Below are 16,252 nucleotides of genomic sequence, written 5' to 3' on the forward strand. Positions count from 1 at the left end.
CCAGAGCAGGGGAAGAAGGTGCGGTCAATGGGAAGTGGTGAGAGGCACTGAGACATAAGTCAGAGCCAGGTACGCAGGACTGATGTGCTATGTTCAGAGGCCCAGACTTCATCCTGAGGGTAATGGAGACCCCCTGGCAGGTGAGACTTGGGTTTTGTAAAAATCTCTGGTTGCTGTGTAGGTGGATTGGGAGGGGAGGAGAGCAGGACTCAACCAAAATGGTGGTGGCTGGACCACGGGTGGTGGCAGCAGGGAGAGAGGAAAGAGATGGATTAGAAGGATACTTAGGAGGTAGAGAAAGAAAGCACTTGGGAGTTAATTAGATTTGAGAGCGAGGATATAGGCATAGATCATAGGTTTAGATGTGGGCAGCTATGTTGAGGATCTTGACAGGGGCAGTAGGAGAAGACGAGTGGAGAAGGTGAGAAATAGTGAGTTCAGCTTGGAGGTCTGTTCAGTGGACGGGTCTCTAGGACTGCCAAGCGGAGCTTCCCTGTATAAACTGGGGGCATGGGTCTGAGGCTGAGGAGCGAGGTCAGGGCAGCAGGAGAGTCCCCATGACTCTGAAGCACAGTCGGATGATTTTAACTGGGAGGACACCAATGATGGTGATAGCTGAAGGAGAGCTGCTTGGGAGGAGCTCGGAGCCTGGCCTGCCAAACAAGGAAGTGAAAGGCCTGAGACTCTGGGAGGGAGAGAGGGTGACAGGCGAGGAGTCAAGAGGGCCCTAGAGATTCCAGGAGGGAGGGAGGGAAGGTGGTGGGTCCTCCTAGGACAGCATGGTGACATGGACAGAAAGGTAAGGACCTGAAGGAAGGTTGGTCAGCACTGGGGCTGAGGTAGGGCTGGGCAAAGAGAGGGAAAAGAGGGCCAGTGAGGAGGAAATTCACTCCACAGGAGCGGGGCTGGGGCCCAGGGAGGGCTATTTCATGCCTGGTTCTTCCAGAGCGGGCCTAGGGGCTTCTCAACAGCTTCCCCCTGGAGCTCCCAGCCTCTTTCTGAGCAGAGGACAGGAGCAGTCAGGCCATGCGGGGGCAGAGGAGCCACCTTGGCCTTGGGATTAAAACTCTGAGGGATCTGGGTAGTCAGTGGGGCAGTCAAGAAAGCAAGTAAATCGTGGGGGGTGGGGGAGTAGCTCCTCTTAGGAGTTAAGAGTCTTTTTTAAATATATTTTTATTGATTTCAGAGAGGAAGGGAGAGGGAAAGAGAGAGAAACATCAATGATGAGAGGGAATCATTTGATCGGCTGTCTCCTGCACACCCCACACTGGGGATTGAGCCCAGAACCCGGGCATGTGCTCTTGGCCGGAATTGAACCTGGGACCCTTCAGTTCGCAGGCTGAGGCTCTATCTACTGAGCCAAAGTGGCTGGGGCAGGAGTTAAGAGTTTTTAAGAGGCTGTCCTGGGTGCTGAAGAGGTGTGTATGGCGGAGGGTGGGGTGAGGGGTTGGCAAGAGGTGGTGTCAAGGGTCTCATCTCCATTGTTTGATGGACAATAGTGGGAATGGGTGGTATGGGGTCCAGACTGATACGGGGTGGCCATCCGAGGTGGCTGTTGGCACTTCCAGAGGTTGCTGCTGTGGTGCATGTGTGTGGTGGTGTTGGTGGAGGTGTGTGTGGGGGAAGGGATTAAAGCCAGACACACACACACACACACACACACACACACACACACACACACACCCTGCCTTCAGAAGATTCCATGGCCTCCTCTGGTTCCCTTCAGCCAGAGGAACAAGTCTTAAGTCTCAAGTCTCAGACTACCTCCGACAGGTGTGACTTAGGGGAAGGTGCTGTGAGCACAGTCAGCATCGTGTGGCCAGGGGAGGATGGAACTATTGGGGATAGGTTGTTCTGTGGGTATCCAGGTTGAGGACAGGCCAGAATGACCCCAGTCCTCAGGTCATCTCACTGGGTTGGGGTTCTCATTAGTCAGTGGACATGGGCTCAGTCTGAGCAAGCAAGACATCATAGCACAGAAAGCAGGTCCCCCAGTTTATTGGAAAAACAGAGGACAAGGGGCCAGAGAGGGAAGGGGGCAGTCCAGCAGTGCTCCTTCCAGGGAAGGAGAGCCCTCCTGCCTGGGAGGAGCCAGAGAAGACGCGGAAGAGAAGTGTCCATTCCAAGCAGCAGCCCTTTCTGGTAGGACAAGATGAGCAGAGGAGAGGCTGATGGGAACAAGCCTTGTGGTGTATTCTCAGAACACATGGGGAACAGCTACCGAGGTGCCGCTGTTCCCAGCTGGGGGTGGGGGCAGTGGCATGTCTGGCAGGCAGTAGGGGCTTCTTTGGCTCTCTCTTGGGGCAGCCTAACACCTCCCTAGGCCGCTGGAGCCCCCTCCACAGGTGGTGTTGAGCTGGCAGCAGGGTGCGCACATTCCGGTGGGCACCGCCAGGTTCCCACCACAGGGGGCATTGCAGGCGCTGCCTACTACTGGTCTGGAGCCAGACACACAGAGGTCCCCACAGACGACTCCGCCCCGGGAGCTGCTGACACCTGTGAGAACAAGGGCTGGGTCAGACGTCGCCACCAGCCACCTCCCTTTGGCCTCCGTGATCTGTACAGCCCACCAGGGAAGGACTCAAAGGACCTTCAGTTCTAGTTCTGAAGGCATGGAAGGAACCTGAGCCTGGGAGCCAGGAGCCTGGGGCCTTTCTGGCTCTGGTTGTCCTTTGTGACCTTGGATAAGCCCCTTACTCTTTCTGCGCTTCCACACCTATACAAGGGGTGGGGTCAGACTGAGCGATATCCAAGGTCCCTTCCTACAGTGACATATTACTACTCTTTCCCTCCCCAACCCCATTCATGCTGTGAGGTTCTTCGCGTAAGCTAAGCTCAGTCTTTCCTGCTGCATGACCAACCTGCTCCTATTCACTGAAGGAAGTATTGGGAAAACTCTCCCCAGTGTCTATACGTTCATCCAGGAAATTCTTTTTGTCCAAGAATTTTCCTTTTTAGGACTCGTGATACTTACAGACATTCACAGATCCAACGCCTTCACACAGCCTAAGTGGGGAAAAGGTAAGAGAGGGGAAGAGGAAAGAGATCAGAATGAGGTCCTCGGGGTTCCCCTAGGTTATGGGATGGGCGATAGTCACGTCTTTGTGAAACTTTGAAGAGTGCCTTTCTGGCAGCTGCAGCAATGCCAGGGCACACTATCTGGCAAGCAGAGTACAGGCTGGATTCAGCTTTCACTTACTCCCAGCGGCTGCCTTTGTGCAGTGCACAGCCTGAACAACCGTCCCTGGCCTGTGTGCATGGGTTCGGTTTTAGGAAAGGGAAGGTTCTCTTGGGCAGTGACATGAGGCCAGGGCCAGGTTTGGCCAGCAACTCCACCTTAGGACAAGGTGACCTTCCAGAAACAAGGGAGGGAGTGGATTTTGGAAGAATTGAGGGTAGAATAACTCAATGATCTTCTGAACTGATATGAAGGGTGTCTAGGTTCTTGGGGCAACTGGGCAACTGGGTTGAGCCTCACCTCTGCTCCTCGCCCTCCAGCAGGCGCCTGTAGGTGGCGATCTCGATGTCCAGGCCCAGCTTGGAGTTCATCACCTCCTGGTACTCCTTGAGCAGGCAGGCCATGTCCTGCTTGGCCTTCTGCAGGGCGGCCTCCAGCTCGGCCAGCTTGCAGCGGGCATCGTTGATGGCCGTCTCGCCCTGCTCCTCCGACTGCTTCACTGCGACCTCCAGCTTGGTGTTCTGGGGACCCAGAAGAGAACAAGGTGGGGTATGATTTCTGGGTCTCTCTGTCAATTTCCTGGATGTGTCCAGTCTCTCCCAGCCAGCTGGGAACATCCCAGGAACAGGCCTCTCGCCTTCATCACCTGGGTCTCCCTAAGTGACCACAACTTATAATTCTAGTTATGCAAATGGGCTAGAGAATGAATGGTGAGATTTAGATTGAGCAGACATGGCCTGTGAGACCATGGCCAGGCCCCCAGCCTCTCTGGTGGTCTAGGGTGCAGATGCCCCGTACCTGGCACTTGGCGTTCTCAACCTCAGCGGTCAGCCTCTGGATCATGCGGTTCAGCTCGTTGATCTCCTCCTTGGTGCGGCGCAGGGTCTCCCCGTGACGGATCACGGTGGCCTTCATCTCCTCGCACTGGGGGAAAGCAGAGATTCAGGATGGGACCTGCCACCCATTCAGGTCACCACAGATGAGAGTGCAGGCTGTACAGTGCTCAGCCTGTGCAATCACTCATGGCAGCCCTGTCCTGCCCCCTCACCCTGAGGGCTGTCTGGCCTCTGTTACCATCCTTAGGATCAGAAATCCTAGATAAAAGCAGCCTTTTCTGATATATACCTCACATCCCTCCCACTGCCATGTCTAGGTGGCAGGTGTCCTGTGCCACTCACCTTGCTGCGGTACCAGGACTCGGCCTCGGCCCGGCTGCGGCTGGCGATGTCGTCATACTGAGCCTTGATTTCGGCAATGACACAGTCCATGTTCAGGTCCCGGCTGTTGTCCATCTTGACGACGACCGAGGTGTCTGAGATGTGGGCGTGGAGGACACGGATCTCCTGTGGGGCGGGAGTGAGGGAAGAGGAAGAATAACCAAGTTATCTGAACTTTTCCTCACCTGCTGAGGTTGATGCCTGTCATCTCTTTGGCCCATTTGGAGCCAAAGTCTCTTGTTTGGAGAGAAACTCCCTGATGAGATCACATAACTTTTTGTCCAGATGAAAAAAACCCCTCTTAGAAGAAAATGCGACTAGTTCTCAAAGGCTTGCTTCTGGAATTGTTCAGGCCCATGTGCACCTGGGCGGCTACCTGCCAGCCAGCATGCTGTGGGTCTTCCTTGGGAGCAGACCCTGCGGAGGGGCCACGTCACATTCCCCTGGACTGACCACATTGAGGAAGGCCATGGGTGGTCCGAGAAAATCTGGAGAATGGATTGAGGCTGCATGATGATTCATTCATGTGGCCTCTGCTTTGGGTTCCCAAGACACGCCGTCTGTCCTAGAGACCACACACTCTTGCCCCTACTACTTCTGTCCCTCTTGGTTTTCCATTTCTCTGTCTCATTTCCTCCCTTTTCCTGCTCCCCTCCAACACTCCAGTCTCAAGTTGGGTTCCCACATCAGTTGGCCTGTAGGGTCTGGGCAGGGGTCGTGGTGCCCGCCATGGCTGAGAGAGTCCCTCACCTCCTCATACAGTCGCCGCAGGAAGTCAATCTCCTCAGTCAGGGCCTCCGCGTTGGCCTCCAGGTCTGACTTGCGGAGGTAGGCGCAGTCCACGTCCTGTGGGGTTCAAGAGGCCATGAAGTCAGGGTTCCTCGTGATGCTCTGAGGGTTGGCTGCCATGTGGCAGGGCAGAGAGGACAGGGTGGCCGGGAACTCAGGGTGGGGCTTGGCTTCAGGCACTCACCTTCTTTAGAACCACAAACTCATTCTCCGCTGTGGCCCGAAGTGCAACTTCTTCTTCATACCTGAGGTGGGCAAGGAGAACAGGACCCCGTCTGAGCAGCTTTTAACATGGCCTTGAAGCAGGCATGCAAACATGCCTGATTCCTAGATCTCCTCTGGCTTGTGCCCCTGCCTCCAAAAGAAATGAGGTGGCACAAGGAAGAAATCAGGCTGCTGGGATGCATTGGAGGACCGAAGCATCCACTCTCACATCACCTCTGAGCTCTCAGTGGGGATGGGAGGGCAGGATCTGGAAGCTGTGTGTGTGTGTGTGGGGGGGGATTATCAAGGGAGATGGATGTTTTTCCCACCCAGGGCTCCTTTTACCTTTCCTCTGACCCTTCCTCTTGCCCCTGGCTTTGGGATCCCCTCCCATTCTCTTCCTGGGCTCAGCCAAGAGGAGTCAAGCCCACCGCTTCCTCCTGCTCTGTGGGCAGGCTGGCTTGGAGCCAGAGGCAGGAGGTGTGGCAGACTGGGAAGTCCACGGCGAGAGCCTTACTGAAGGCAGCTGGCCACCCCTCGAAAACGGATTCCTTCAGAGTCCCCGGTGTGTACACGTCATAGCTTGTATCACACATGGTAACTGAAGGTCTGGCTGTGCCCGTGCCACCCTGCCTCCCAGCAGACTGTAAGTCCACAAGGAAAAGGACTGTGTCTCCTGGTTGCCCCTGGGCAGGGGTATCTGAACCCAGTCTGGCATCTGGCTGGCACCTGGTAGGCGCTCAGAAAGTGTTGAGTGAAGGAGTAAACCTAAGAAGAATGTCCATGGCTTTGAGGGCTAGGCGCAAAGGGTCCAGGAATGTTAATTTTTCTGGGGTCTTAAGAGCAAGGTCTGGTGGATGGAGGAAGGAGGAGAACATCATTTCCCTGAGCTGCTGGCAGGAAGCTCTGGAGAGCTCCACCCCTGGGGGGCCAGGAAAGACAGAGTGCAGGTTCTCCCCGTCCTCGGGCAGAGACCCAGGCACAGACCGGGTCACATTCCTGTGCTGGGAGCTCCCTTCAAGCCCTTTCCTGAGCCAGCCCTGCCTGCACTTACTTCTTCTTGTAGCCCTCCAGCACCTCCTGCACGTGGTTGAGCTCAGAGGCCAGCCTCCCGCTGTCGGCCTCCACACACTCGGCCTCCCGCCTCAGCGTCTCGATGTAGCCCTCAAACAGCGGCTCCAGGTTGCTCTCGCAGCACTTGCGGTTCTGGTAGTACTGCCACTTGGTCTCCAGCAGCTTGTTCTGCTGCTCCAGGAAGCGCACCTGCCGCCCAGAGGCAGAGCCTGAGAATCTCTTCTTGCAGGATCACAGGGCAAGAGGAGGTCCCAGCACCAGGACCTGCAGGCCCCAACTCTCCGACCCAGAGTCCTCCCTGATGGGGGTTTGTCGTTTCTCAAAGTCACACCAGGGCTTAACCAGCTCACCACCGGGAAGTCCTTGTGAGCTAACTTTAGTGTCTTTGCGGCAATTTACCTAGTGACCTGAAAAGCGCCAAACCACGCTGAGTCCAGACTCTGCTGCTGCTTGTTAATAATGTGTCCTTGGGCACAGCACTTAACCCCTCTGCAGACTGATGGCCTCACTATGAGGGTTTAGCAAGCCCTCGTACCAGAAGGCACCCGCACGCTGAACAGCTGCTACACCAAGTCAGGTGTGATGGTCAGTGTGCACATGAGCAGTTCAGCCCTTTTAGAAAGGCAGACTATAAAAGTTGAAAAATAAAATAGGTGCCAATTACTGAACCCCTACAACAACAGTGCAATTAGTCACCTGGGATGCTCTGTGCTCCAACCCCCTCATTTTACAGATGAGGGATCCAAGTGACCCCCTGCCTGAGATCTCACAATGGCAGAGGAAGAACTCAAACTCTGATCTGCTGCCTTCTTGCAGGGTGTGTGTGTGTGTGTGTGTGCATGCGCTTCTCTCACTAGAGTAATTATTGACTGTTGGGCCCAAGGAAAAATCTCACATCCATCTCCCTGCCAGGAGGTTGACCCACCACCCCATTTTCATCCCTTTGTCTAATAACTGCCACACCCCTGGTCAGTCCCTTCTTATGTTATCCTTGGTCTCTCATGTTGTTAGGAGTTTCAGATTTTCGGGGTCTTTCCTGGTGGGTATCTCTCTAACATGGCTTCTCTGAGGTTGGCTCTGAGTGCTCTCCTTGGCCTGCTTCCTCATTGGAGACTTCTCCCCCAGATCCACGCACCACTGCCACACAGGGTGCGATGCGGTGGAGGAGACAGCTTCAGACCTGAGCCGGACGCTGACATCTGCAGATGGCTTCCACTGTGCCCACCTCCCCATAGGGCCTGGGAGAGTGGGAGCCGTGCCTATTGCATGGCGGCTTGGACAAACCAAGTTGGCCCCTGCTCAGTGTCTAAGTAATCACTGGTATGGAAACAGCTCTGTGTGGTCCATGAGATTCCTGCCAGGCAGTCTTCCAGCACCACACTCACTAGCCTTGCCGTGGACACAGGGAGCATCTCCTCGCCATGTCAGTGGCTACTTGGCTTCAAGCACATTGAACACCCACATGGCAGCCCTTTGCTCACAAGATGTTACCTCTCAGCCCTACAAGTTCTGCCCCTAGTTCTGCTCATGTGTTTTCAGTTTGTCCCGAGCATCAGACTGGCAGCTCTTGATCTCATTCTTGTCTTTTTGTCTGTGTCCTAGAGGTATAACTGCCTCTCCCTTGGGACTTGGAGCCTCTCTGGGTAAGCCTGCCTCTGGCTTCCCCCTCAGTGCCCAGCCTGAGTCCTGCACATGGATGGAGTTTAGGAAGGGTGTGATCAAGGACACCCACCTTCTCTGTGGGCACCCTGCCTGCCTGGACAGAGGTTGTATACAATAACTTTGCTCTCAAATCAGGAGCCCCTGCCCAATACACAGCTCTCTGTCAGTGTCTGTGCCCTGGATGCGGTCCATCTCCTCCATCAGACTGGGAGCTCACCCGGGCCACATCCCTCCTGCCCCTGACTCCGCTTCAGTGCCCAGCCCAGCGACCGAAGGTCCAGGAAAGGGCTGGTCAAGGACACCCACCTTGTCGATGAAGGCAGCGAACCTGCTGTTGAGACACTTGATCTGCTCCTTCTCCTCATGCTTGACGCACTGCGCGTTGGGGTCGATCTCCAGGTTGAGGGGCGTGAGGAGGCTCTCGTTGACGGACACGGTGGTGATGCAGGGCGGGCTGGGTCCGCACACGCCGCCTGAGCGGTATCCGAAGCTGCGTCCGCAGGAGCCGGAGCGGAAGGCGCCGCAGACGCTCTGGCTGCCGAAGCCCCCTGTGAGGCCGCGGTAGCAGGAGACCCCGCGGTAGGGGGCGGCGCTGATGCAGCAGCGGCCGGGCCGGGGTCCGCAGGCGGAGGCGCAGCTGAAGTTCCTGGGGCCAAATCCACAGCCCACGGAGCCGAACCCACAGGTCATGCTGGAGATAGGGAGGTATCTGAAGAATAGAGAAGCTGGCAGGGAATGGAGCCAAAGGCCTGTGCTCCCTGGGCTGTGGCAGGCCCTTTTATGCACCAGGGGCAGCTGGCATTAAAAGGGACAGCAAAGAGACAATAGCTGCGTTTTATTGGCTTGGCATCATCCCGGGCTCTTAAGAGCCAACCCCGCTTGCCTCCTCAGTGTAGCTGTGTCAACAATCCCCAGCCACAGGCCTGTTTCATCTTCAAAGCCCTTTACAAGCTTCCTCAGGGCCTCTCCCCGCCCATGAGGATGTGGAGAAGTGGAGAAGGGAGAAGGGCTCCTGGAAGCATCAGTTGGGTTCCACGCTCCCATGCAGGGAATGGGTGCAGTGACCTGGCGGGAGCCTGCTCCCCCAATCCTTTCCTGGAGGGGGCTCAGCTGTGCTATGGGCCCTGGCCCTCTGACCTGGCCTCAGGTGGAGCAGCTGGTCTGTCCCAAGGAGGGGCCTTGTCCCAAACAACCTCTTGTTCTGGGCTCTTAGCCTTCCCTCTTGCTCTAAGAATATCCCTTTCATCAGTGTCAATATGAGCCTCTCCTAATCTGTTCCTTTCTAGAGCACAGTCAGGGAGGAGGATGGGGTAGAGGTTTGGGAGGGAGTGTGGCCTCTGTACTTGGAGGAATTCCTAGGAAGACAGAAGCCATGGACACCAGCTGGGACATGGGAGACAATGAATCAGAGTTCATAAGGAAACCAGAGTTCTGGGCATCGTTGCTGGTGGGATAGGTTTAGGAGTGGGAGTGTGGAATACCCTAGAGTGACAGGGCGTAATCAGGGAAGGATTCTTGGAGGTGGCTTTAAGGAGGACTGGGGTGGGATGGGGATAGGATTGGGAGGAGACAAGGAAGGAGTCCAGTTCTGCTTTGGAGACTAGACTGTGTAATCAGTCATTCCTCATTCATTCAGTAAATTCTTATTGAGTTCCAACCATCAGGAGACACTTGCTGGGTTCCTGGAATCCAGCAGAGACCTGAGGTGTTTGGAGGTAGGAAAGGGTGGCACAAATATGGGGTGCAAGGCTGAATTGGGGTATGATGTGGGGTATGAGAGTCCTTGAGTTCCCAGCAGGGAAGTTGAGCAGTGAATACTGACTGGTATGCACACACTCATCAGGAAGGGTGAAAGGTGCTATGATGGGGTGGGGGAGGTCACCAGGGTCCTAACATGGCATCACTTCCTCCCCTCACAGGACCCATTGGGTGAGAGGAGGTGGGGGATCATGTGGCTGTCCCTCAGCCAAACTCCCTTCTTCTGTTTGGGCTTAGACTGTGATGAGTGGACAGTGGCACCAAGCCAGGAGGTTCCCTGAACCCAAATATCTAAGCCCATAAACCCTTCCAAGCACACGTGTCTTGACCGCCTTTGAACCTAAGGATGACTCCTCCAATGGGCCTGTTTCCTGACCAGCCGTGACCAAACGCTGACCCAGTCTGGCCTAAAAATAGCCCTTTATGCATCCCCTCAGGGCCTCACCAGGGCCTCCCCCGTCCCTCTCAGGGCGAGTGGCCTGTTATACCCCAGAGTGAGGGAGGACCCCTGTGTTCTGGGAGGACAGGTGATGGTGCCATGGAAATCTGTCAGGGAGCTGGGCAACTTCTGCATGCATTCTAAAGGAAGGACACTCCCAGTCCTCCTCTTGGGCCCTGTGGATAGATGTGCACAGACTCTTGTTTCTGGGGTGGGAACTCTGTGGGTGTGGGGTGTGGGCTTTGGGCTAGGGGCTTCTGGTGTGAGAGACATACAAGGAGGCAAGGCCTGGGGCCTGGGGGTGGCTGATTCCAGCTGAAGGTTGGTGGGATTTTCGGAGCACTTCTGTGGGAGGTGTGGCTGGTGGGTACTTTCATGTTAAGCCTCTTTCTGGGTCAAATGTCTGCCAGACATTCAAGAAAGAACCAAGTCTTTCTCTCCACTTGGATCAATCCACATTGGAACTAGTAAGTGCGGGGGCCTGAATGCGGCGGGGGCCAGACATGGCGGGGATCTCCCTTTTCCGCGTCCCGCGCAGAAAGAGAGATGAACGAACCGGTTCTAAATGGAAGCTGCCAGGGATTGAGAAATATTAGAAATAAAGAAAACAAGACGCAGAAATAGATTCATGAAGCTGGGAGCTGGGTGGATCTTTCTGTGCCTTGCTGAGGCCACAGAACAGATCCAGACTGCAAAGCTGGTGCTTTATTTATAATCAGGGACAAACAAGGTAAGCTACAATGTTGTTGTAAGTTTCACTTGTTTTGGCAGCACTTGCTGCGCCTCCCACAGCCCACTAGCTACCCAGGAAAGATCTAGGGAGCAGTCACAAGATCAAGCTTAATATGCTTAGAGGACTGTGCCCTCCAAGCTGGGACTTGTTTGCGACTTTGCCAGCAGGTCAGTCCGAGGCTTAACCCTATAACCGCTTCCTACAGTAAGCACCTGGAAGGTTCTCAATCCATGCTCAAGGATTTATTTCTTGGTAAAATGCTGGGGGATGCAAGGCGGTGAATTCTTCACAAAAATTTCTCTATCGCTGCATCGGCAATTGTGCCCCATCCTCTGACCCCACTCACTTCTCAACCCAGTGAGCTGGATTATGGGGTGGTACCCTTCACTGAGGGTTTCTGTGTAGACACATCCACCTCCTTGGTTCCCAGGGGGAACCGTGAGTGTGCCCAGGCCCCTGTCCTGATTGGAGATGATGGAAGCATGGACAATGGAGATAAAAAGCTGGGTTTTGAGCCCAGCTCTGTCACTTACTAGTTTTGGGACCTGGGACAACTTACGTTTCTCTAGTTTTGTTACCTGTGAAATATGAATGGCAACCCGATACTTGCTGGGTGTTGGAAGTGGTAATCGAATGCCTGGTGGTAGGAGGCGCCCCCTCCAACCCTCTCACTTCTAACAAGGCGCCTGGTCTTGGTTACATGCAGCCGGCAGGGCCTTGCAAAGGGATAGTGTGCATGGGCTGTGAGGTGCCATCCCTGCGTGAGCTCAAGCAGCCCAGAAGCTTTTACAAGGCAATCATGGCCACCTCAGAAAGCCTTAATTAAAGCACCTATTTGTAAATGGCTCAGAACAAAGAGAATGACAGACCTGGCGAGCCCCTTGAAAACCGACTTAGACAGGAAGCTGACAAAGGGACAGCAGCAGCCCGCCAGGCTGCTTCCTTCCACCTGAGCAACCGGCTGCGATGAGTTCCCTTCCTCACCATAGGCTGTAAAGGCTCTGGCCGAGCCCCAGGCTGGTTCAGTTGCCAAGGCCTATGCCTTGTGTCAGCCTTCACCCAACCCGCCTGAGTCGGCCTTTAGGGCTGACTCATTCCTGCTTGCAGGAATGACTGCTCACCCTGCTGTTCTGGTCCTCAGAGGCCTGCCTTCTTCCCTGGAATTGTGAGCACCACCTGACCTATTCATAACTGTGTTCTTCTGATGGCCTCCTGTCTGTGTGCCTGCCTGGCTTCTGACCCACTGATGCTCTGACTTTTGTCTTTTCTTCTTGCCTTACTATCCATAGGCCTTTTCACTTTTTGTCCCTTCCTAATGGATTTATGACAAACAACTCTGTGATGAACGTTCATCAATATATGTTCATATACATCTTCATTAGCTTCTTAAAAAACACCTAATAACTCTTGGAGGTAGAATCACTGGCTGCAGAAGTGAAATGTCTGTGGGGACGCCATGCAATGAAGTGACCCAGCAACCCGCTCCTGAGAGAGGTCCAGCCCCACATCGGAGAGCAGTTCTCCTGCAAGGACAAGACAAGTCATCGTGGCATTATCTATAGCAGAAGGAAGTTGGAGGCAACCTAGATGACCCGAGATTGGACAGAGATAAAAGATGATAAATGCATATTATGGAAGCTAAACACAACAAAGTCGATGTACGTACAGACAACATAGTGTTGGGTTAAAAAATGTCAAAACCATACCATTTATCTAATTAAAACATACACAAACCGAAAGCACTGCTACTTACTGCCCAGTAATGAGCACATATTTGGGATGACATCACATGTGCTACAGTGGGTGCCTGTGGTGAGGAGAGTGAGAGGAGAGATGGGAAACGAAGGGAACAGATGAATGAACCACAGAAGGGCTTCTGTGGGCTGATGAGGATACTGTGCTAAGGACTGGAGGCTAATGGGCTCAGATTTCTGCTGAGGAGGCCCCAAAGCAAAACCAAACGTAAAATAAAATAGGAAGGACGAGGAGATGACCTAAGAGGGCTTTGTTGGGGCCAGCTTGAGGACTGGCTGAGGAGCCTCAGTCATCTTCTGTTGGTGCCTGGGTAGATGTGTTTTGGAAGCAGATTTTTAGGGAGGCGATGGGATGGAGCAGAGGAGGGAAGCCTGGTACACAGATCTATTAGGTTAACATGTGGTGGCTGCGCGCCCCCCCCCCCCCCCCCCCAGGGAGGATACACCCTGAGGCTGCTGAGCATTTGAAAGGAAGCTGCTGGGAGAATGAAAAACCCAGGCTTGGAAGAGAAAGGGAAGCCACACCTTGTGTTGATCAACCTGGGAAGGCTTCCTGGAGGAAGAGGCCTTTCCCCCCATGATGGCATTGGGTGCCTTCTGCAGCCAGGCTAGAGTGCCCTCTGGTGGGAACAGTGTGGGAGTCCAGGAGAGGCTTTTCTAAGGCACCTCTGCAGCAGAGCAGTGACTCACACAGCCCCAGGGACTTCTCTGAGCTACAGAGCTTAGGGTTTTGGTCTGTAAAATGGGTTGCACGTCATGTGGCTGAGCTGCAATGGGAGGAGCTCCTGGAATAAGACAGGAAAGGGGTAATTATCAGTGTTTTGGGGTCAAGTTTTCTTCCTGTTTGTCTCCTGAAGTTCCTCCTTCTCTGGCAAGCTGCTGAGCTGCTGGAGTTGGGGAACTCTGAAGGGCACTGTCTCCCACGGCACCCTCCAGACAGCTAGCTGCCTCCTGTCTCATGGGCCAGGTTGACAGTCCTGGAAATGTTCCTTAAGAAGACCCTAAAGCTGAGTCCCTGTAACTTCAGCCCACTGGCTGTCCTCCATGTCTTTGGGCACCTGTCCCCAGCTGCCTCACTTAGCACCTGTGGGTACACATCCCCTCTCTCTGCCCCCCTCCCTCCCACCCAAGACAGACACCAAACCTCCTCTCCTTCAGGACTCCTCACAGGGCTGGGCCTCAGGGCCTCCCCACTGGTTGCTGTCTTGGCCAGCAGTGACCCTCCAGAAGCAATGAGAAGGCTCAGGCCGGTCATTCTCCCTCCTGTGTGGCCTGAGCAGCAGAGGGCAAGGGTGGCCACTGCTCTGGACACTGCATGGCTGAGTGCTGCCTAAGAGAGCAGGAGCTCCCTGAGAGAGAGAAATGAGCTAGCCCTGCTGAGCACTGCACAGACTACACAACTGTTGGTTTTTAAAGCTGCTAAGTTTTGGATGGTTTATTACACAGCCAAGTTAGCTCCTGGCTGGATTCCATCATTTGCAACCACTCTTGATTATTAGAATCATCTCATTCCAGAGTTTAAAAGTCCTAGCCTCATTGTAAAATTTCAGTTTTGAGCTCTGCTCAAACCTTTTCTCTCTCCCCACCCTTAAGCCACCTCCCCATGGCCGGCTAGCCTGTTTCTGGTTCTAATGCTCAGCTCAGTGGGTGGGGTCTTTCATCACAAACTCCCACCTCCTTCTTTTTTGAGGTTTTTCAACCCCTGTTGCATCAGGGGAGGTGTTGTCAATCAGGCTCTGCCTAAGTGGCAGCTGGTGGGGGCAGCAGATTCTGTGTCTACCTCTAAAGTTGGGTGGTGGCACCACAAGTCCGACGTTCCAGGGTTAATCCCCATAAAGTCCCCCAGCCTGTGCTGCCTTGCAACGTTTGGCCATATCTTGGACGCCGTGTCCCCCCTTCCCACCCCCATCCCCATCTTCCCATGCTGCCGGACACTTGCCAGACTGCGACCCTTCCAGCTCAGCTTTCCTCCCAGACCATCTTTGGGGCCTGTGACCACGAGGAGAGGTGGCCAGGTCCAACGTGTAGCTCTCTTAGAACTTGGGGAGACTAGCTGCCAACCTGAGAATCATCATCTTGACTCCTTTCCTCTCCCCCACATCTAGTAAACTGACAGGCCCTTCTCATACCTCGTGGCTGATTCCATTTCTTCTCCATTTCTCCAACACTGTCTTAGCTCAGGCCCATGTCATTTCACATTTCATTTCATGTGATAGCTTGCTAACTGGATTTTCTGCCTTTTATATGTTCCCACAATCTGTGTTCTTCATCCCACTACTTAGTTGATTTGGTCATACACCCAGTCACTTTCCTTCCACCCACCCATCCATCCATCCATCCATCCCAACCCACCCGCCTCTGTATGTAACCATCAGAGGAAAATCCTGTACTGCTGATGGGACAAAGGCCATACTCCTGGAAGGGGCACACAGTGCTCCTCCTGTCTTGGCCCTGCCTATGCTGCCAACCTCACTTGTCCTCACTTTTCAGGAAGTACCCTGTGCTCCTGCCATGCTCCGCTCGCTGCTCCGACCCGAGAGGGGCACTCTTGCTCATGCCTCCACACCTTTATGCACTCTATCCCCTGGGTTTGGGAACTCAAGACTGGGCTCGGGGCCTGTTTCCTTTCAACAGAGTCGGGTATGTGTCTATTACCACACTGCAGATCAGCGATTTCAACCCTTTTCATCTCATGGCACACATAAATGAATTACTAAAAGTCTGCGGCACACCGAAAAGTACATATTTCCCCACCCCCCGCCCCCGATCTGACAAAAATAGGTATAATTTTGATTGGTTTACAAAAAAGGTCACAATAGTGATTACCTACCCTTTTTCTCCAAAGTGACTTTTTAAAAAAATCAGATGCCTATACTTGTATATAAGGATTTCTGGTACCAAGAATTAACCAATCAGACGCAACCTCTTTATGTGATGTGACTAAGAAGATGCAACTCTATTACATGACCTTTATATTTATGGTTCAAGACAGGGCCTTCACACCAGACAGCTATTGTTGTGTTGGCTGTTGTCATTTTTTTAATTTGACAATTTAAGGGAAAAGATGTCCCTGCCCCTGACTAATTAGTCAGGTGTTGCATGTTTTAAAATTCTTTCGACTCACCGGTTGAAAATCGCTGCTGTAGATGTTTGATTTCTCCATCTTGACCAGTAGGCTGTGAGCCCCTTAAAGACAGAGAACGAGGAAGGAGAATGGGTATTCAGTGGCCACCATGCTTCCCTAAGCCACAGAGCACCAGCTTGTGTGGCCATAATACCCTTGCCAGATACATTCAGGTGCTTGGGAAAGGCTTGCTGCCAAAAAGGCATGCTGGGCAGGGCGGCCTTGGCAGGGTCCGAACAGGGTTCACTGGCAGCTGTGATGTCTGTTGACAGGCCTCCCACACTCCAGCCCCGGTGGTTTTCTAGCTGAGGAGTCTGGCC

The 16,252-nt window shown here is 53.9% G+C and overlaps 1 protein-coding gene across 1 annotated transcript; it reads right to left on the reverse strand.

Annotated features, from left to right (window-relative positions):
- Positions 1-2,308: 2,308 nt before the first annotated feature.
- Positions 2,309-8,918, reverse strand: LOC307101349 (keratin, type II microfibrillar, component 7C; the record flags this gene model as incomplete). The annotated part of the gene is made up of 9 exons (XM_079774189.1): positions 8,431-8,918; positions 6,443-6,651; positions 5,369-5,429; positions 5,146-5,241; positions 4,357-4,521; positions 3,977-4,102; positions 3,479-3,699; positions 2,975-3,006; positions 2,309-2,496 (listed from the first exon to the last, which is right to left on the reverse strand). Exons 1-9 carry the CDS (start codon positions 8,812-8,814, stop codon positions 2,309-2,311), a joined length of 1,482 nt encoding a protein of 493 aa, XP_079630315.1. The 5' UTR covers positions 8,815-8,918.
- Positions 8,919-16,252: the final 7,334 nt, after the last annotated feature.

Source organism: Cnephaeus nilssonii, assembly GCF_951640355.1.
Source record: "Cnephaeus nilssonii genome assembly, chromosome: 6".
Taxonomy (NCBI): Eukaryota; Metazoa; Chordata; class Mammalia; order Chiroptera; family Vespertilionidae; genus Cnephaeus; species Cnephaeus nilssonii.